General features: G+C 42.1%; 1 protein-coding gene across 3 annotated transcripts in view; it reads left to right on the top strand.

Annotated features, from left to right (window-relative positions):
* The window catches only part of sorl1 (sortilin-related receptor, L(DLR class) A repeats containing), a 92,564-nt gene that overhangs the window by 12,021 nt on the left and 58,249 nt on the right, over positions 1 to 22,294 (top strand). For all 3 annotated transcript variants that reach the window (XM_070971248.1, XM_070971247.1, XM_070971246.1), the window contains exons 2-5: positions 5,575 to 5,691; positions 7,402 to 7,536; positions 10,120 to 10,281; positions 10,884 to 10,951. In XM_070971248.1, coding sequence (XP_070827349.1) covers positions 5,575 to 5,691; positions 7,402 to 7,536; positions 10,120 to 10,281; positions 10,884 to 10,951 — 482 coding nt within the window. The remainder of the gene's footprint in view (positions 1 to 5,574; positions 5,692 to 7,401; positions 7,537 to 10,119; positions 10,282 to 10,883; positions 10,952 to 22,294) is intronic.

Below are 22,294 nucleotides of genomic sequence, written 5' to 3'. Positions count from 1 at the left end.
ATGATCAGTGCAGTGTCTGTGCAGTGTGTGTATGAGAACGTTCCCATTGCCAAGAACCCGTTTTCCAATTTTAAGAATTTTACTTCTCTAGCAGGATTTTACTCTTGGTGTTCTCTATGTGCACCAGTTTAAGTAACTTTGGGTGTTTTGCCAAAGAACTTAATTGTTTTGAGCAGGATGTGGCAGTGCAGATATAAATCTCGCTCCCCCCACCACAGAGCGAGTGGGGAACCATTAAGATGGCGATAAACTCAGTGTTCCAGCCTGTCGACTCTCAAGGTCTGGCTGAAGAGTGACCCATCATGAAACGAGCGAAAGCCCTCCTCTCTGCACTTCCTGACTCGTTCTCTAGTCTTAGAGAATCCTCTCTGCTCTGAAGCCTTTGCACCCCATAACGCTGGGTGAGACACAATGCATTATGCATGCGAGTGTGAGAGAGGACGACCGAAAGCGTGGCAGTGTAGTAGCCTTGTTGGCTTCTTTTTGATGTGCTTGACTCCACCCCTGTCCATATAACCCCCCAACTCCCCAAGTGACCACAAAGCTGTCACAGAGATTGATGGAAGGGAGCAGATAACACCTCCCTGTCACTTACAGAGCCACCTCTGGACTGTCTGCCATGTCGCAGCGCAGTGTGTGTGAGGGGAAATAAAAGAAAGGAATCAAAACAGCACAGACAATATGCTAAAGAGGAGTGCTACCACGACCAATACTGAATTCCTGTTAGCCTGAAGGTATGCATTATTTTCAGACAAATGTGCGGATGCAGGCAGTTCATCAGGGTCCAGTAATAATCTGTGTAGATGGGACGTGTCTTCAGATGTTACTCGGCTGCAGCTTATCCTCCTTGTTACAATAGTGAAGCAATATTGATAAGGGTTGGCAAAGATAGCGTTTCTATGTATAGAGCATATTGCTCAGTACATGGTCAAACAGTACTTGGCAATAGAGAGATAATCAACCCTAACTCGTGTACAAATGCCAGCTAAAACACCCTTCACTCTGCATGTTTGGGCCTCCAGTCACAGTAGGAAAGTGCACTGTAGACAAAATATATATTTTTATGAATACCATAATATAATGCTAGAACAATGTGAAAATCACTAGTATATCAAAGTTATGTATCCAGGTTTTTTGAGGCAAAGGTGGGAAAGGCTGGAGAATGGATGTGGCACATGCAGCATACACAGTTTGTGAGCATGCTTTTATTGTGCCGTATGATTTCACATTTTGCTTGCCAGTTTGAGGGCAGACAAAGAAAAGGGACAAAGGGGCTCAGAGCTTGATGGAAGAGGTAAAGACAAGAATGATGAAGGGAAGAACTTTCCCATGGAGGCAGGCCCCAAAGAACAACCTGTGATGGACTCAGCTGATGCATGATATATTCATCCAATCACCCAACCCTCAGAAACAGTAAGCTCTCATACTGAAATATTGTGTTCTTGTCACCTGACAAAAATATTAAAGATGCACTTTTTGGTCCTTTGATGCTGTAATCCTGAAGGTGTTCATTATTTCATATCCCATTTTTGATACTACATTTAGTACCTCTCTGTGTAGTAGTTCTTAGTGTGAGTCAGGCATGCTTGTTTGGAAGTCAAGTTACCTACACATGCAAAAGAGATTCACAGGAAACGGTAAAAACACTAAAATATAAATTGAAGTGTTACTCTTTGGAATTAAATCTCATTAGTAGAAGCTTCCTTTCTCTGTGTGCCAGTAGCTCTCCTGCAGTCACATCAGAGCTAAAGCAACATTTCCAGCTGCTTCTTCATCACATCGAAAGAGTTCAACATGCAAAACCACAGGATGGCTTTCATTGTGTCAACAACATGAGGCAATGAATTCTCTCTCAGTTCAGTTTCTGTGGCTGCACTGTAAACAGATACACAGGGACCGGTTGGTCTGTTGGATTTCTGGCTGCTCAACGTGTGGTTGCTTTCATTTTGGTGGTGCCATTTTGAACTGTGGAAGCCGTTGGGGAAAACACACTTTTACCACCTGAAACTGCAGGTGTCACCAAATGTGCCAAGAACGACATCTTAAGGATTGGAACTTGAAAATGTGCAGTCACATACATTGGAACAAGCCCTCAGCTGGAGGATTCAGTCCTCTTTTGCAGCCCGTTTTAAAGTGACATTGTGTTCCAGAGACAGGTCACCACAGATAAATTCTCCAGTGGTGGTAAACACGTAGCTGTAAATGTGGGAGGTGTCAGTAATGATGTACTTACACAGCGCGTGGTGCATTTTAAATTTTAATTGGACCACAAAAATGTTGTAAAGTGGAGGTCCCTCGAGAATTTAAGGAAAACGGCTGCTTTTCGTCTAGCGTGAGCGTCCGTGGTATAAAAAAGCTTGTAAAGCCCTTGTGTAGCCTGGTGTGCTTGTGTAAGGAAGGTCATGAAAAAGTCAGTTGAGCTTGAAGTAGAGCTCTGAGACTCTGGAACTTACAACAGAGATGCTGCGTTGATTAGAAGATAACAGGGAACGTTTATGGTTCACAGATGTTCCTCATTATGTTGATGGCCCATGTTTAGTGTTGCTGCCTCTTTTTCTAGCCACCACCTATGAACAGGACAGTGATCATCTATGGATGGACCCTTGTGGCATTAACTGTCATCCTGCAGTTTGCTGCAACCTGGCAAATAGTTTTTTTTTTTTTTTTTTTATCTCACAGTCATCATCATTCTCTAGATTCAGCTGTGTCAGTCTGCGGAGCTGCTGGCACCCTTTGGGCTGCTTGCATCACGGCCAATGATGCCTAAAATGCAGAGATTTACTGCTGTAACACTTCGGCCTGAGAGACGGCTCTGGCTTTTACTGAGGTGGCCCTGAGGGAGGCAGACTGAGGAAGATGGAGAGGAGGAGGAGGAGGCTGATGACTAAAGCAAGAGACGGGAAGGCAAGTTGTGTATCAGTGAGGCTGGCTTCATGACAGCGGCTCATAGTCGTGCCTTTGTTGGAAGTCGCATGAGGAAAAGGTTAAACTGGTGTCTTGCAGGCGACACACAGTCTGGTCCTGCAGGATGTTGGCTTTGCTGTTTTCTGGCAACAGCTTCAACATCATGCAGTAGGAAATATCCACACTTGGGTCGTCTTACATTTGCATATCATCAGTCTCTGTTTCATGCTTTCCAGGACCCGTTTTGTGATAAAATGCTGTAATTTTCTGGAATCACCCACCCCCTGAATGAAAACACAATATATATTGTTGCTGCATTGCGTTGTAGATTGTGAGGCCTCTGTGGGTGGTGCTATCGGTGCCTCTGCGCTGTCTTCGATGTGTTTCTCTTTGTGAGATTATGGTTGAATGTTGGTGCAGAATGGTGAATCCAAACCCTGATATTAACAACACAACAGGCCCAGCAGTGCATGCTGCACTGCCAGCAGCTGTTCTGAACTGCTGAAATGTTTCAGGCAGAATATTTTATTATATCCAGTTTCTCATGCGATGGCAGTGCCAATGCTTTGGCGCTGTCGTCCTCCTCATTGTTCTGATAGTAGATTTAGTAAATTCAGAAGTGGGTTGAGGGTTGTGTCTGATCACAGCCGACAGGAGTAGCAAAGATATCTGTTGTTTATTCCTCAGTGTGAGCCTCTAGGAGAGTGCAGAAAAAACCTTTGAAGCAAAAAAGAGCCCTTTCAGAAGCCGCCCCCCCTCGCAGAATTATCAATAAAAGATAAGGGAAGGAAAGCAGCATGGGTGGTGAGGCAGTGACAATGAAAAAGATGAAATAGCCTATTTCTTTTCATTGATCTATGTGCCCTATGGGAGGTGCACTGAATAGGGAATTAGTATCATTGCATTACCCACCCTATACATGGAAAATCAACTGTGCCTACACGTGTGTGCGCACACGCTGTCAGACCTCGATCAGCCACGTGGTGGTTCTGTGTTTTTCTTATTCTTAGCTTATCTCATAAAAAGACTAAAACCAAGAATGAATTGATCCTTCTGACAAGTATTGTCTGTAGCTCATTCCTGTCGTAGAGCTCCGTTGTTCTCTAGAAATTCTTAAAAACACATCAGTGAGCCACACTGGTGCACTGGGTGTTTGTTCATTACTATGCTCACACACACTGATGTTTAGTTTGACTCTGTCCAACATACCGTCCTGCTGCTGCACGTGCTCACAGCACACCAAATGTATCGTCAGCCACAGCTTAAAGTCGTCCTGAACTAATGCATTATTTTCTCAAAATGATGTATTTGTGAGTCTTTTGGTGCTGGGAAGGTCGCTTACTATGGGTTTATGAGAGATTTTTCCTTCTGCAGACTTAATTAGAGTGAATTTTATGGTCCAGAATACCAAAACAATGAGCCGAAAGATGATAAAACTGACTTAAGAGCTGAGGGGAACCGCTGAGTTGGGTTTTTCCTCTCGGTGGGTTCGTCACTTTGAGCAACACCTTTCACGTTACACAAAGTCATTTGGCCAATTTTTCATCTGAAAATATTTACTAGTGCAGCTTTAACCTTGTTGCTCATTAAACTGTTCCCACAATATACACAGTCTTAGTCAATTTGTCTATTAAATGTGATTTGCATTGTTTTTCGAGCTGCTCTGACAGACTATAGCATCAGGTTATGTGAGGCCACAGCCTTGTGTGTTTACAAACCCTGAAGAGTCGTGAAGGGTGGTTCAGCTCTTTGAGTGCTCTCTTTATCTTTCTACATTGTTTTAGTTTGACAGTTGGGCCACTGAAGAAAGAAAGTTTGTGCATCTTTATTCTAAGAAATGAAAGAAGTGAAATGAGCTTGACTAGGTGCCCGGGTCTAAATCATTACAGACTTCCAAGATTTATGGTTATGGTTTTACTGTGAAGACACAAGTCATCGCTGTGTGCTTCAGCCTCAGATTCAAGCCATATGTTGAGCTGATGAGACGTCTACATCTATTCTTTTGACTGTCAGCAGATCAGGCTGATTTGTTGGACTCATCCTTCTTGTGGATATCTCTAAGGATTGGACTGTGAATATGTGAAATGTGAACATCTGAAATGTATTCACAGCATTAATAAGAGTGGCTAACAATGCTCGTCTCGTTGTGGCTGGAGGCATTATATTTCAGGGTTGTCCGTCTGTCCCATTCTCATCAATGCGAAATCTCAGGAATGCCTCAAGCGAATTTCTCCACATTTGGCAAGAACATTCACTTTGGACTCAAGGATGAATGCATTCGATTTTGGTGTTCAAAAGTCAATGTCACTGTGACCTCAACTGATGACTTGACTAGTTGGCGGAGGCATACAACCGTGAGGCTATAATTCTAGTTCTTTATTAATGCCTTCAACTTAATTCCAAGAGGTGGTATGTAATTGGCCATTGGAACTGCAGAAAAAACAGATTTAGTGCCTTCCCACACAGATATTGCACCAGTCAAATCACAGTACTGGCATTGTCTTAACCAAAAATTCAGGCCCCCAAAGAACAGTAATGAAGGGGGTGCTATCCCAGCAGAAAAACAAGTAGAAGCTTCTCTTTTGTCACAGGTTTGACCAGTTAGTACAGAGTTCAGCACAAACACCAGTGAGATACTGATTTCTTTCTTCTGTGTCTTTTGTCCTGCAGGCCAACCTGAATGACTCTCATAACCAGATGGTGGTCCACTGGGCTGGAGAGAAGAGCAATGTGATCGTAGCCCTGGCCCGGGACAGCGCAGGGGCCACTGGGCCCAAAACCAGTTCTGTAAGTGCACCTGAACCTGTGTGCGCATAAGAGACAAAGGAAAGCCAAATGGGGCACAGCCATGACCTTTTATGGTTTGTTATAACCTCATATAGTGTTTTCATCTTCCTTTTCAGTTGAAACTTCGTCACTACATTGCCTCACTAACTCAGCAGTGCAGCAGAAGGCGTGTGTTCACACTTGTCTAACATGTTTCTCATGTTTCTGGTGATTGTTTAGCCACAGATTAAGCAATCCATCTGCTATCTTGACACGCACACACACACACTTTGAAGAAAAAGCTGAAAGCCTCAAGCACAGTCATTGAACATAGCACATCTCTATCTTTCTCTTTTGACTTCCCCTCCTGGGCTGCTCTACACTTCATCAGCTTTCAGAACTTGCTTGACAAATGGGAAGTTGAGAGACAAAGAAGTGTCTTCATTGGTTTCCTTTTTACACATGTTTTTAACACTAAGCCCAGTGTTTGTCCTATACACCCAAATTAACAACCGATGGAATGTTTAATATGTAACACCTCTCTTTTTTTACTTTGTACAGCGTCGCTGAGTTCTAATTATAAAGACTCTTTAAGACTTAAAACATTTTTTAAGTATACCTTATCTCACATATACACCCACAACTGTAGAGCCAAATATTTTGAAAGAGTAGACATTTTTGAATGTTTAATTGTCCCCTGAGGGATGTAGCTGAAGCCGTTTAGTTAATTACAGATTAATGGGATGATTGCACTTTGGAATAATACCTTGTGGCTCTGTGTATTTGCTTGTTCAAAAGAAACTACGGGCACACATTTAATTTTTTTTAGATTTTGTTCGACTTTTTTTTCTTTAAATTGGGATTATTTTGTATGAATTAAACAACAGGCCTGTATTTGTGGTCTATTAAAAAAGACACGATTGGACAAAGCAACTATGCACATACCATGTTCCTGCATCAGTAGAACAACATAAAATGACATAGTTGTGCTTTATTGAGGTTGTCCAGAGGTTCAAACTAGTAATTTGACTAAATTTGCTTTGTCTTTTTTAAAAAAACTCAACAATTTAGCTCGCATATCTCAATATCTGTATTACATTAATGGTAATATTAATGTAGCAGTATTCAATTAAAGCCAAGAAAGACATTCTAAAGAGGCATTTTCATTCATAAAAGCTGCATAGTTGACCACGTATAATAAAATTGACAAACTGCTGGTAGGTCACATTTGATAATTATTTTGATATCTGACTAAGCACACTGAACACAACCGTTGACAGCTCTGCACTGTAGCTGCTTAAAGGTGCCCTTTGGAGTTTATTACCTCTAGAAGCACAATGGCACTGTTAATGACCCTGCGAGTGACACACATTTCCATCAATGCGTTCACACTATTCCAGTGATCTACAGAGGTGGTAGATCAGGAAATGCCAGTAAAGGCAGGGAGGAAGAAGATTGCCAGCTAACAATCGTGGATGTAAACAGTCCAGGTTTTAAAATACTTAAAAAAAGTGGCATTGCAAATGTTTTATGAGGAAGACATTACTAAGTTCAGTTATCTTAAATTTTCATTTGCTAATCTCTTGACGACTCAATCAGATAATTGAAATATATCTTACAGAAAAATGACTAATTGTTCAGCCCTAATCTACATGCCATGGTTTCTGTACAGTTATCATGGACTGTAAGGTGTAGTCATTGACAACTCCCTCTTCCCCTCTTTGTCTCCAGGTTTATGTGTCCTATGACTACGGGACCACTTTCACGCTTGTCTCAGACAAGTTCCAGCTTTCAGAGGCCAAGGCCAAGGATGGCAGCAAGCAGGTCATCTCCCAGTTCTACCATAGCCCTGCAGACAACAGGAGGGTAAGTCGCAGTCAGTGCTGCTGACAGACAAAGGTGTGCAACATGGTCACGTGCTCTTGAAAACAAATAAAGCTAAATGCTGCTGAGCTGTGACGACGGGCACTGCTAAAGGTGAGGCTATGAAAATGAGGTCTATTGTTAATTATCAGTTATCCACTGCATGCATAATGAACACATCAAACACCAGAGACAGTAGGCGAGGGGGGATATGTGTCATATAAAAGAATTGAATGAATCCCTAGAGATCTCACTCTTCCCACTGAATTCTTGATAATGTCTCTCTCCAAGACACCTTTTTACTTAGTTGTGGAGCTAGACTGCTCTCAGAGGTGTCTGAGATGTTTCCCACTTGTTCCATATTACAATGATGGAAGCCATTGTTCTGCTCCTGGGTAATGGGATTTTGATTCTTTTGTTATACCTCTTCATCTTCAATTTGCTCCTCAACACAAATCTATCTTGGGGATCTACCAAAGGTTTGTCGAGTTGTTTGGACATACTAGCTTTAGTCTGTTCTGACATACACTTTTAACTTCAACTTTTGGTCCTAAGCCTCTCTCAAACAATAAGCTTGAGTTGGCACTGTTGGACTGAACTCGTTCCAGAGACATTCAAGTAAGATAAATATTTTTTGTGTACAACTGTGCTTCTCATAGCTAGCGTGGAGGTAGTGAAGACAATAAGTCCAGATGAGTTCCAAGACCCTATTGATTCCGGTATGTGATCCAAAACAAGTGGGCAGAAAATAGGTCAAAATAGACAATAAACCAAGACTGTCTTATGAATACAGTTCTAGAGACACACAGAGTAAATGAAATGGAGTGGAAGCATTCTCACTCAGAACAAGAGTTCTAAAGGTCGGTGTATGCTTGAAACAAACTGGCTTGTTTGACATGTCCAATGAGGATGAAGTCTGATTGCAGCTGTGAATGGCAACACTGAGGGGATAATTATTCGAATGGTTAAACAAATCAAAAGGTGACCTTATTCCCTCTAGTGTACTTTATAGGCCCTGAATGATAGGTGTTCCATTACTTTGCTGCATCATCATTAACTTACAAGATTTCAAATTTTACTAATTAGTTGCTTGGTTGCAGAACAGCAGGGAACACAGCAGTTACCATAAAAGCTCAGTATCTGCTTCTGAGGAATGTACACAGATTCACAGGCCAGAAGAGTGTCTACAGGTCTGGCTGAGGTGGGTTCAGTTCAAAAGTGGAATACAGCAAAGAGAGTGGGCAGTCAATAAGAGAAAGCAGACAGAGATGAAGTGGACTGGACAAATATTGGCTGCATAAAATCAGAAAGCACCACGAGTCCCATAAAAAATTGAGCAAAGCTTCACTGTGTAAGCTGGTAGAGATGATTACACCTTTACAATGCAGACTTAGAAGAACATACTGTAGGCTGCATCATGTTTCAGTCACCACTAAATCAAACATACTTCTCTAAGAGGTTTATTTCTTACCCCTGGTTTTTATCTTGTGCTGCAGCTTGTGTTTTCCTTTGTGTTTAGTGTATTTTTCTTTTGAACATGTTTTCCAAGCTTTGAATGTGTGTGAAACTAGATGTACACAGATACTCGTGCTTCAGCCGCATACTGCTAATCTAACAGGCTCTTTGTATCAGTCAGGTGAATCAGATCTAAGAGATCTGACCTGAAATGCGTCCAGTCACGCAGAAGTTTCAAAACTGATCTGATACAGTCTAACTGTTGTATCAGTTATTGTGCTCTTTATGATAAAGGGTCATGACTGAGTCCAGGTCAATTCCAAGACCCTGTTGAGTCCAGGTTGAGGTCTGAAAGTGGTGCCAAAGAAGTCCGTAAACAAGGACTTCATAAGAATGAATAGAGGCAAAGAAATCTCAGCAGTTTACAATAAGTTCAGCTTCTCAGTGCAAAGAAACTAATTACCTGGTTCAATTAGTGTATTTTAGAGCAGTTGAACACTTAAAGCATTTGGACTTACTGTATTGCTAGCTAGAAAATGAACTAATCCTCGACATTTCTGTTCAGATGGTACCCAGGACAGACTTTAACAAAGTGCCGGTATAAAAATAGACCTTCTTAATTGAGGAAATTAAACATTCCAGCACAATCCAGTGCTCCTGGATTCACTTGCTTCTTGGTACATAGCTATTATTCAGTATACTGCACTCCTCTGAACACTTGAACAGCCTCTGTTCCCACTGGGACTGAATTAGCAAAGCTCCACTGTACATTTGTGATCTGGCACCTCGGCTTTCCACTGCAACACTGCACTGGGATATCGCTGAAGCACCTGAGAAACACTTAAGCAGACAATTGCTTCAGTAACTTCTATTTTCTGCTGTACTGTGCCCTGCTTACACAGAATTGAGCGGTTATTGGGAAGACAGTGACACAGCACATCAAAGTGAGCTGAGAAAAGTGGGATTAGCCCAGTGCAATTACATAACCAGGCTTTGTAATGTGACTGGGGAATGCTTGTGTTGATGGAGCACTGAATATGTAAGACTGTGCACATTTCTGTGTTTCTTTTTTCTTCTCTTTTTTTTTTGTCTTTTGTCTTGTTCAAAAGTGTGTATTCTCCTCTTCTTCAGTACCTTTTTGTGGACTCCACCAACAACTACCTGTGGAACACCTTTGACTTCTGTAAGAGTGTCCAGGGCTTCTCCCTGCCCTTCAAGCCAACAGACCTGCTGCTCCACAGCAAAAGATCCAACCTGGTGCTCGGCTACGACAGCTCTCACCCAAACAAACAGGTAAAGACTGGCTCTACATCCAGCAGCAGCTTTATCCTCACAGAGTCTAGTCTAATCATTGGTTTATGATGGAAGAATGACACCCATATTCACTTGTTTCAATGTATTTATTGACAGTTGCACGGCCCCGCTGTGTTCGAGGCACTTCTTATAGACAGAGAGGCTTTTCTACCAGTTGTTATACCAACAGACTTCCCTGTCATAGCCAAAGGTTTAGATGAGAGGAGAGCTATATTTTTAGATAAAAATACAATACTACTACAACCAGAAGCATACATAAAATCACAACATGACTTTATTCAGACTTTAATCATTAGGAAATGCTTCGGTTTAAGCTTTGCTGTTCCTCTTGAGCTGCTTTGTGTGCTCTCTATGGTAACCTATTGGTTGCTTATGTTTATGCATGGAAACTTTTTGGTTTCCTTGTCTTGAGTTCAAGAACAATAGCGCCAAACGGCTCGCCAATGTTCTCCTTGTCACATGTGTAAGAGCCAAAATGAAGGAATGAGCTTGACCTACATTTTTACAGTGCACCATCCCCCTCTTCTTCTCGCCCCCCTCCCTCCTCCTCCCGCTCACACCGTCTCTCTCCCCTGCTGTAGCTGTGGAAATCAGACGACTTTGGGGAGACGTGGGTGTTGATCCAAGAGCACGTGAAGACCTACTTTTGGTAAGACAACTGCTGTCTCAGCTCATGACAAGTACAGTCTGCATCGGAGGGTGTATGTATGGACTGTATGTGAGAAATGTCCTGAACGTCATGCTGCATTCAGTGGTACAGTGTAAACACAGACTGTCAGAAAATACCAGTTTATGCAGTAATGCTGAAACCTCTATTTCTTCTCAGCTTTTAAGTGTTGATGACTTGCAAATCCTGTTCACATAAGGTTCAGGGTGGTAAATATTATTTGATTTTGGCTGCAAAATCACCACAAAAGGATCAGAAATCACAATGAGCTGGTTGCCAAATGTTTGGGGCACAAGGCACAGCTGATTATCTCCACATTAACCATAATTAAAGAAATTCTATGGCCAAGAGGTCTCAAATACTAATATTTTTGCTCTGATCCGTTTCAAAAACTAAATAGAGTAATTTAAACCAAATCTGACATTTCAGAGGACAAACATTAATAAAAAATTCAGAAAAAACAAAAATAAGCCAGACATTAATGTTTGATATTAACAAATACATGTTGGCTTAAATATCACACAGTGAGTTCATAGGACTGGCTTATGTACACTAAGCTGAATATACCTCCTGTGTTGGGTGTGTCCAGTACTTAGACCACCTGATGTTGTGCTTTCTATTTTATGGGTTCTGTGGGTTGCATCACTGTGAAGGGAGGAGGCGTGCCTGTGTGCGTGCCTGTGTGTGTGCCTGTGTGCGTGCCTGTGTGCGTGCCTGTGTGTGTAAAACATCAAGTATTCATAACTAAATAAGCAACAATCAAGTTTAAGCTTGAAGTTTAACACACTCTCTCTCTCTCACACACACACACACACACACACACACACACACACACACACACACACACACACACACACACACACACACACACACACACACACACACAAACTCATCTGTTTCATCAGGGCTCTGTGGGTGAGGTTTTATCAGATTTGACTGGCAGTGACCCACCAGCTGTTTTCACATTCTCGTTCAGATGTTGTTCAGATTTTAAGTATGGAATGGAGCACTGAAGTTTGTGACATCACCTTTTTCCAATCAAGTCCAGCCCACTTCAAACCAGCCGGAAGAGCATCGATTAAAAAAAAAAATTAGATAGAAAAGAAATAAAAAAAAAGAAATCTCAAATTTGAAATAACCAAATGTGATGTAATTTTGACACAAGTGAGTGTGTTCATGTAGGATTCCATCACTCAAAAGAAGTTGATTGAGAAAATTATTTTTCAGTACCTACAAAGTAATTTCTACTGAATGCACCATGCTGGCGGTCTTCACAGTGGACAGAATTAAGATGAGGGCATGATTCAGCCCTCTAGTTCCTCTTCTGTAGACCTACAGCAGCAGTTAAGTTGAGCAGAAACAAATTTACTTAGCTCGGGCGGCAGAGGAGATCAAAGGTGATCCAGATTATCTTGGATCATAGGGAGAACCCAGCCCCTCCTCTGTATGCTGCTCATAATTCAGTGGTGCCTTACTTTGAAAGTACACCTGAAAGCCTAAAGTAAATCAGTGAGTAAATCAGTGCTCCCCCACATTGAATCCCTGGAGTGATGGCGTACTTCATCTTGACATGTCACACCTGTCATTTGCAGACACAGAGGTTGTTGTGTGCAGTATATCTATACATTGATTAGTGACATCTGATCTGACCTGTCTGTGGTGACGATCACTGAAAGAGAAGCTGCTAGCTGAATGTTTTATCTCTCCTCACTTTCGTATTAGCTAACAGAGCATTGGAGCTCAGAGGTCAGAACTGAGAGTCACTAATGTTTCATATTCACACACTCGAATTTCACTTGCATGTAAAGTCAAATGACCACGCTCTGGAGCCCGGCTGTCATAAAAGAGAGCAGCTCAACAACAGCAAGCTGAGCTGCTCAAAACACTGTGCAATTAGAGAAGGATCAGATTTTGGTTTGCTTTATTTTAGTCAATACTGGTCTATTCAAATATTTCAGGATCAGCTCTGATACCCCTCCTTAAAACCATCATGCCATCATTATAGTTTGTTGGAAAAAAAAAATGTTTTGACCTGATCCGTTAACATGGAGGAGGAATATTTCTTGTCTACCTTAATTGTTCTCCCCAATTCAACCATGATTCTACTGTGTGTTTAGCAGGACTGTTCACACACTTTAATGTCAGTGTTTGGCTAATTTGTAAGTTGTTGGAGGTGGGAGACAGCCATTGCTGTCTTGTCTTAATGGTGTTTAAGGGATCTTTTAAGTCACTTTATGAGGCGAAGGTGTTTATTAACTGTTTATTGGGCCTTCCCTGCTCTGGCTGGTTCATGCTACATCTAGTCGCCCAGGCAGAGAGCCCACTGACAGGCTGGGGATGAGCAACACTCATTTCATCTGACTGAGACTACTCAAAACACCTTGAACTCTCTGTGCTGTCCTCTGAGACCACGGTGATGCATTAGGATCTGTTGTTCATAATATTAGGAGGTTTTTCCACGTCAGGTGTTAATTAACATTATTGATGTGTGTGTGTTACATCCTTTATTCAATTTGTGCCTGGCAACTTAGAGATACCTCTCCAAATTAGTATTAATATACGTTGCCCCTGCAGTTCAGGCAGGATGTGGAAACATGACTCAAACTGCATAAAGTGCAGTCTATGTGTTCTGTTTAAAAAAGTACAGAAAAGTATTCATACATAAATGTGCCAATGTTTAAAATGTAAGTGGCCTTCCAGCTTCTTTGTCCTCATGGTGCTGATAATTACTAAGATTGACGGATGAACAAATTGTGTGTGAATTATTTCCTTTTAGCCAAACACAGCATGACTCACAGCAGTCAAAAATAGTGCTTCAGCTCTGGGATTGATTTACAACATAAAGAGGCCAGTAGCATTTGCATCTGAACAAGAGAAAAGGTTACTCAGGCCGTCTGATTGTGTTACTTTAAATGAAAGCAGTATAAGAGAGTGCTTAAGAATGTAGAGCAAACAGCGGCTGAGGGAGAATGAGGAGACAGCACTAAACACCATCAGACCACTCTGATGTCTGTTAAATGATGAATGAATATTCAGGTGAATAAATGTCTCCCTCCTCCTGTCTCTGCGTCTCCTCCTGTCTGAGTGGGTGCTCGATGGAAGCGCCTTTGGACAGATCACATGGAGCTGCTGGTCTCCCTCACCGCTGCTCTTTGGTGAAGCTATTGCTTTTTGCTCTGTGAATGGGATTTTCTCACTGACACAAGAGAACACATATGATCTGCCAGCGCACACCCACCTGACACCTCACCAAGAACATGCTCGTCGTCACAGAGTAGAAAAAGACCTGATGAATACTGAACGAACAGAACAGGTTAGTTTGTTTTTGGTAGCCAACTCTTCCTCACACTGAGAAAACCAAAGCGTAACAAAATGTATTCAGGACAAACACGTGGACTGAAACTCATATTCAAATATCTGTGTGTGTTTGAAACAGCAAATGGAAGAAAAATAAATTCACATGAGTTGCCGCAGTGAATCCTAAATAAGATAAGAGCATCAAGGATTGGGTTAACTAGTTCCTACATGAGCGGCATGGTGGAGCAGCAGGTGGTGCGCGTGCTTCACAGCAAGAAGGTCGCCGGTTCGATCCCCGGGTCGGGCCTTTCTGTGTGAAGTTTGCATGTTCTTCCCGTGCATGTGTGGGTTCTCTCCGGGTACTCCGGCTTCCTCCCACAGACCAAAAACATGCTCATTAGGTTAATTGGTGACTCTAAAATTGCCCCTAGGTGTGAGCGTTAATGGCTGTCTGTCTGTATATGTTGCCCTGCGATCAACTGGCGACCGGTTCAGGTTGTACCCCACCTCTCGCCCATTGACAGCTGGGATAGGCTCCAGCCTCCTCCCAGCAACCCCAAAAGGGATAGTCGGGTATAGACAATGGATGGATGGATAGTTCCTTCATTAAGTCAGATACCAGGTTGAAAGAGAAATGCTGTGAACATCCCTGCATGATAGCAAACACAAAGGTCATAGAAATCCAGGGCTTAGTTTATAGAAGTATTACTTGAAGGATATGTACTCATCACTCACACATTATGCTTCAGCTGTGATTGTGAGAGAAGCTACTGGCAGGTGAGACCGTTGGTAGGAGAGGAGAAAATGGGTGGAGAGATGGTAGAAATACAGTCATTGGTGGAGGAGGTTTCTTTCTTCTTCTTTCTTTCAGGTATCTTATGTTTGTTGCCCCCCCCCCCAAAACCCATGTGGTATATTTTACAAAAAAGCATGACTTTGACCGATGTTGCTCTTCATTAAGTACAGGTCAGCCTCCTCCCATTTGAGGAGATACTTGCACAAACTTTTAGCCTCTTTGGCAGGAACACCATTCCTCTCCTGTTCATCCCTCCTGTTCTTCTCATTCTTCTTGTTTTAATCATGAGTGCCATTTCAGTGACTTCTACATACTGCCACATGCTGTTCTGGAGGGAAATGTAGCAAACACATTAAATAAGCAGCGATGCCTCCTTTTTTTAAATTTACTTTTTTGTAAGCAAGGTTAAAATACGGGAGATCTACGTAATTATATTTAACGACGTGACAGTGGAAGAGAAGGGTAAATTACAGGAGGGCTGACAGGTCTGGTCTGAAGTGTCAGTTGAAGTGGAAGCATTAAAAGGAGTTGAGAAAGCATATGAACTCAGCTGGTGTAAACAAGTGTAATTAGGAAAAATATTACTAATGTGCTTATTTTAAGCCCTGTAGGCAGTTGAATTGCCAGTGTGACAGTTTAATAGAAAGCACTGGTGAGCTGGTGAACTGTTTGCTGATTAGTAAGAAGGGACAGAGTCTTAAAAGAGCGAAGAAAGCAGTTGAAATGTCATTTGACGAGTAAGCACTAAATGCAGTTTAAGTCTGAGGTGCAAAGAAGAAAGCAGTTGATATGTCAATACAAGTGGCAGCTGAAGGAGACTGAAATGGAACTAAACATTGAAGCTATTCAAATTTCTGGTGAAGTAGGAAAGCTGAAGACGATTTCGATGTTTTGTAAGTTCAGTTGAAGAGGACAGTTTCGTTGACTACCTTGAATCTGGGTTGATTTTTCTTTTTTGAATTATCAGTCTGAAACCTTTGACCTTCTGATCTCACCATAAACAAATTCTTCCTCCCTGTAAAAAGTCTGTTTGATGCAGCTGAATCCATTTCTAAACACTGAATCTCCCCAGTGTGTCCACATTTTTGTACACACCATCAGTCCTCATTACTCATTGATGAAAACGAGCTCCAATATCCTTAATGAATTCAGGAAGACAGCTAGGTCAGCTCATTTATTTAAAATTCTGCTAACTTAAACACTAAAATGGAAGCTTCATATTTGTAACTATGCATCAGATTTTTAGAAACACATCATGGCTCACGTCTCTTCTCAGTGGATATAATTAGTTCACAGATCAGGTCTTCCCTTCTTCCTCCTGTCAGACAGTTTCTGTACAGGTAGAAGTGAAAATGAGTGAAAAGCAAGTCATTTGCCATGTCTATCACGCATTCAGGCATACACCCTGCAGTCACTCTGAGCTTCTCGAGAAAGACCTGCTAACAGCAGCGCAACCCAAAGACCACATGGCTTCATGCCTTTAGACCCCTAGGGACCTCATGTTGGCATGCACATTTAGAAATAAAGAAACAGAAATGTCATTAGTTTTGTGACTAATGGAATGTTGATTTGATCAATAAAACACAACCTTAATTCTACTGACTCAGATGTTTTTGTGGAACAGCCTTACATGGTCAGGTTTGACCAGGAGCGAATGGTGCGTTTTGTTAGCTAATGTTAGCCAGCTTAAGACTTTTTGGCTCTTATGTACTTGTACTTCTGTTGTGCTACGTTAAGCTACTGACTGGTTATGTGTCAGTGGTTTCTTAATGCAGTAGTCACAGGAGACTTCAGATAATACGTCCTTAGAACACACGTGAGTTTCCACCTCACTTCATTCCAACAGGTTTGGCCTCCAACTGCAGTGTCTTTGTAGTGTGTGTTTATTTGCCCCACACAGCAGATGTAATAAAGATAGCTGTGGCTAGCTAGCACTGGCCAACCATGTGTGTGTGTGTGTGTGTGTGTGTGTGTGTGTGTGTGTGTGTCCAAACTTAAAGCACAAATTCTGTCTTTTATTTTCCTCCAGACCTCCATAATTTTTTTTGTCTCTGTATGCTTATGAATCCAAATCACGAAGGTTTGAGGTTAGCTCAGATGTTTAGCTTAAGTCGAAACGTGTGTGGATGCATCTTTTCATCAATTCATGCTACATAGATCCAGCTGACATCCTCTCATGTCTCTGTGTTGACTTAGTATGTTGTCTCTCTGTGTTTGCACATTTCAACATGCAGTCTTCTAGGCCTGCTTGGCAGTTTAACCGCTGTGTTGTCCAAATATTCTTCACAATCTACCAAGCACTGTTGCTACTGCGGCTCAGTTGTTAGTTTTGTAATCCTATGTTGATAGATTTCTTGATAATTTAGCCATTGATGGTATTTAGCAGTCAGTCAGTCAGTCAGTCAGATCTGATGAAGTCTGGTAAATCTACACCACTGCAGTGGTAGCTTTGCCAAGAGAAACTGCAAATTATCTGGGGACAAAGGCAGCACAAATAAAGATTGATCTTAAACTCTCCCCCCTGTGGCTCCATCCAATTTGGGTCTAATCCTGTTTGTTTTGGCTTTAGCAAGGGGTGCTACTGTTGCAGATCAGTTTTAAGGCATTGAAAGCCAAAGAGACTCAAGCATGACTCTCAGCCTGCTGCTGGACGCGTTTAAAACCAACCAGTCTGATGAGTTGGTCCCCCACCCAACTCCTAATCCTCTGATCTCACTGCTTGGAGACAGACTGAGTGGTAAAATCCTCTTTGTATACAATGAAAAATCCAATCCCTTTTCCATATGGATCACAGACAATGATACAAATCTTCCAGACAGAGTGATTTTAAATGCATTGAGAGAAACAAAGGGAACAAGAAAACAAAGATGGGGCAGAGGGGGAAGGTTGACAAGAAAACGCATGAAAACAAAGGACTAATTACTGCAAACCAAAGCAAGTTCAACATTGCCTTGTGAAGGTTTTTTGTTTTGTAATGGATTGACTAGTTTACTATGAGAGCATGTTGACTGTGAACAGGGATGCACATCGATCAGGTGACTTCCAGGAGATGTGTTTTGTCCTCACCCTGTACATAGTGTGGTTTTCCTCCTGCATGGTAGATGATGAAGATGCACCTCCCAGTCCCTGGGTGAGCCTCAGACAAGCTGTCTCCACAGGTCAACAGCTGGCTTTGGGTCAAATGTCTCTGCGGTCGTCTTTGACAGGTGAACGTGCATCAGGGCTGAGACACGAGTGTGTGACAGACGAGATCTGGACCTGGTTTTTATTGTGTTGAGATGAGAGAATCCCCTCTCACATGCTGCACTGCTCAAAGGCAGCATAAGAGACAGTTTCATTTTTATTTGGACCAAGTCACACACAGAGGACGCTGCCAAGCGTTGTCCTGCTTCCTTTAAGTGCATCCATTCTCTCAGCAGAATCTGTCCAGTTGGAAGGTGGATTTATGATGTCCTTTCTTCCATCAAAGAGTCCCTGAAACTCAGCGGACTGTAACTTCGCTCTCAGCTCCCTGCTGATAGTTTGTGCGATGCTCCGTGTTCCCCTTCACGTCAATGTGCACCTTCAACATTCACTCCGAGCTGCTTCAGTATGCAAAATCCTTAGCAGAGGAAGACATCAGACATATGTACAGGTGCTGGTCATAAAATTAGAATATCATGGAAAAGTTGATTTTTTTCAATAATTCCATTCAAAAAGTGAAACTTGTATAACTTGTATAATTAATTTCACACAAACCGACATATTTCAAGTATGTACTTCTTTTAATATTGATGATTATACCTGACAACTAATGAAAACCCCCAACTGAGTATCTCAGAAAATTAGAATATTGTGGAAAGGTCAATATTGAAGATATCTGGTGCCACACTCTAATCAGCTAATTAACTCAAAACTCCTGCAAAGGCCTTTAAATGGTCTCTCAGTCTAGTTCTGTAAGCTACACAATCATGGGGAAGACTGCTGACCTGACAGTTGTCCAAAAGACGATCATTGACACCTTGTCAACAATAGTCAGCAATAGGGATAACCGCACCCTGGAGAGGATAGTGAGACAAAACCCATTCAAAACTATGGGGGAGATTCAGACATATGCAAGACATGGGTTTCAGCTGTCGCATTCCTTGTGTCAAGCCACTCTTGAACAAGAGACAGCGTCAGAAGCGTCTCACCTGGGCTAAAGACAAAAAGGACTGGACTGCTGCTGAGTGGTCCAAAGTCATGTTCTCGGATGAAAGTAAATTTTTCATGTCCTTTGGTAATCAAGGTCCCAGAGTCTGGAGGAAGAGAGGAGAGGCACAGAATCCACGTTGCCTGAGGTCGAGTGTCAAGTTTCCACAGTCAGTGATGGTTTGGGGTGCCATGTCACCTGCTGGTGTTGGTCCACTGTGTTTCCTTAGGTCCAAGGTCAATGCAGCTGTCTATCAGGAAGTTTTGGAGCGCTTCATGCTTCCTGCTGCTGACCAACTTTATGGAGATGCAGATTTCATTTTTCAACAGGACTTGGCACCTGCTCACAGTGCCAAAGCTACCAGTACCTGGTTTAAGGACCATGGTATCCCTGTTCTTGATTGGCCAGCAAACTCCCCTGACCTTAACCCCATAGAAAATCTATGGGGTATTGTGAAGAGGAAGATGCGAGATGCCAGACTCAACAACGCAGAAGAGCTGAAGGCCACCATCAAAGCAACCTGGGCTCTCATAACACCTGAGCAGTGCCACAGCCTGATCGACTCCATGCCACGCCGCATTGCTGCAGTAATTCAGGCAAAAGGAGCCCCAACTAAGTATTGAGTGCTGTACATGCTCATACTTTTCATGTTTATACTTTCCAGTTGGACAACATTTTTAGAAATCCTTTTTTTTGTATCAGTCTTAAGTGATATTCTAGTTTTCTGAGATACTGAAATTTGGATTTTCATTAGTTGTTAGTTTAAAATCATCAAAATTAAAGAACTAAACATTTGAAATATATCAGTCTGTGTGTAATGAATGAATATAATATACAAGTTTCACTTTTTGAATGGAATTACTGAAATAAATCAACTTTTCCATGATATTCTAATTTTATGACCAGCACCTGTATTTAGCCTTATGAAGTAATGGAGAAACATTACAATGAGCTTGCCGTTGTTCATAATTCAACTTGTTTTGGTATTCAGAAGTGGGTGACTCTGCTTTTCAGCTTGACTAGCTTGTTTGCTAGCAGTAGCTTGTGCCACATTCGTGTGTGCCTTACTGTTTTGTTCTTATTAAGTAATGGATGATTGAACTTCTTTCAGCCTTACGTCCACCTGTTTTGTAAGCTAGATGTGGATCCAAACAGCAGCAATTATGTCACAACTTGGCTCAAGACTGGACAAAGAAGGGGAGAACACATAACAGTAGTTACTAAAATTCAGTTTATTTGACATAATTAAAAGGAAATTCAGATAAGAAACACAACAAAATGAAAGCCAGGGGAGACAGCAGCTGGCTGACTGTTCCCAGCTCATATTTGTAGCCAGATCAGGTGAGCTGACGCCGCCCAGCAGGCTCCCAGAGGATCATCACTGTTAGCTTCATCCCCCTGACTCTGAGGGCTGTTGCTTTTTATTCTAAGTAAAGGTAATGTGTGGAAGTATTTTGGATCCAGCACCATAGATAGAGAGAATGTGCATAAAGACAAGCATGTTTGATTTTGTGAAATGCAACTGCTTTACTCATGTTAGCTTTTTCCATATTAGCTTGTTACATTAGCTTGTGACTCCACTGAGGCAGCGGAGGCAACTCGAATGACTCACTGTTAAGTCTAATTTAGAATCACAAAGCCAAAGCTACAAAATCCTTATTGCCTGAAGCGGTTAAATATTTAAGAATCTAAACATTGAATTGGGCCTAAAGTGTTCACCTCAGTTATGATGGTTTATTTTGATTTGTATTTTTTCATTGTAAATGAGAAGCCATTTACAATCTAAATAATAATCTAAATAACCTAATCTGTTAACAACTTGATAGATGTTAGAGGTTCAGTCTTAAAAGTATCTGGTATCCTCTTTCAAAAACATTTGAGGGAAACCCGAATCGAATGACAAACAACTGGCAGAAAATGAGAAATTGCCAAGAAGGGGAGGAAGTGTGTTTAGGAAATGTTGAGAAGGGGCCGACATGAATCCAAAGGCAGGCGCAGAGACAGGCTGTGAATAGCCTTCCATGCACTCTCAGCCCAGACAGTGTCCATCAGTTGAACAGGGACCTTTGAAAGAATGCCACAGAGGCAGAGCAGAGCTCAGACACTGCTCTCTCTGTTTCGCTCTCGAGACTCTGGAGGAAAACACACTGATCTGGAAGGCAGACGATAAGACCCAGTGAACCTCGTCCATTCATTCTGCTCGACTGTCCGTGCCACGGTTTCACAACACTTGTGGCCACAAATAGTTTGACCACGCTGCTTTTCAAGGTTGACACAGACAGATATTTTCGGTTTGATAGTCTGTTTTTTGTGCTGACATTTATTATCTTGAAACTTTAGACTGAGGATCCTCTGAAATCGCTCAGTGACATTCAGGACATGTTTTTCAGACTGACCCCTCTGAAGATGTTGAGTAAAGATCTCCATGCTGGAATGATTTCGTAAATAAGGCATCTAAAGGAGAACACCTTGGATTGCAGGATTTGCTGGATACTCCACAGCATACTCGATACCTTTGCAGGGCGAACACTCACTATGAACAAAGATGTGTTCATCTGTGTGCAGTTTGGAGTCTTAAACTCACATTATCTCAACATCAGGGAACAGTGGGAACAAAACAACGCTGAAGAAACTTACAGGAGCTATATGCAGAGTCCTCACAGAAGGAACAGGGGTGCGATTCAAAGCCTGAACCTCGCTGTGATGTGACACTACTTACCGCTGAGCCACTGTGCGGCCCTTGGGAAATATCACTAACAACTAATGCTTTTTGGCTAGCTTTGGCTTTAGAGCTCGACAGCCGGGCCATTTTAGACCTGCTGCTGCTGCCAGGTGGGCCGGAGCACTTTGGCAAAGATGGCACACTCTGTCAAAACACCCATCGTCTGACTTTTTTAACCCTTAGACCTCAGAGTTATTGTGTTAAAACACAGAAGAAACTGCATGGACAGTGTGAGGCAGAGGTAAGCAGTAGTCACCCCGCTCAAGTTACAAAGTAATCTACAAAGAACGTGTGCTTGCTCATGTTTGAATGTCCAGTGGACTGAGTGAAGTGGCTGAG

This window comes from Chaetodon trifascialis, chromosome 9 (assembly GCF_039877785.1).
Source record: "Chaetodon trifascialis isolate fChaTrf1 chromosome 9, fChaTrf1.hap1, whole genome shotgun sequence".
Taxonomy (NCBI): domain Eukaryota; kingdom Metazoa; phylum Chordata; class Actinopteri; order Chaetodontiformes; family Chaetodontidae; genus Chaetodon; species Chaetodon trifascialis.
Note: the sequence above shows the minus strand (reverse complement) of the source record. Positions and strands in the feature narration are given on the sequence as shown.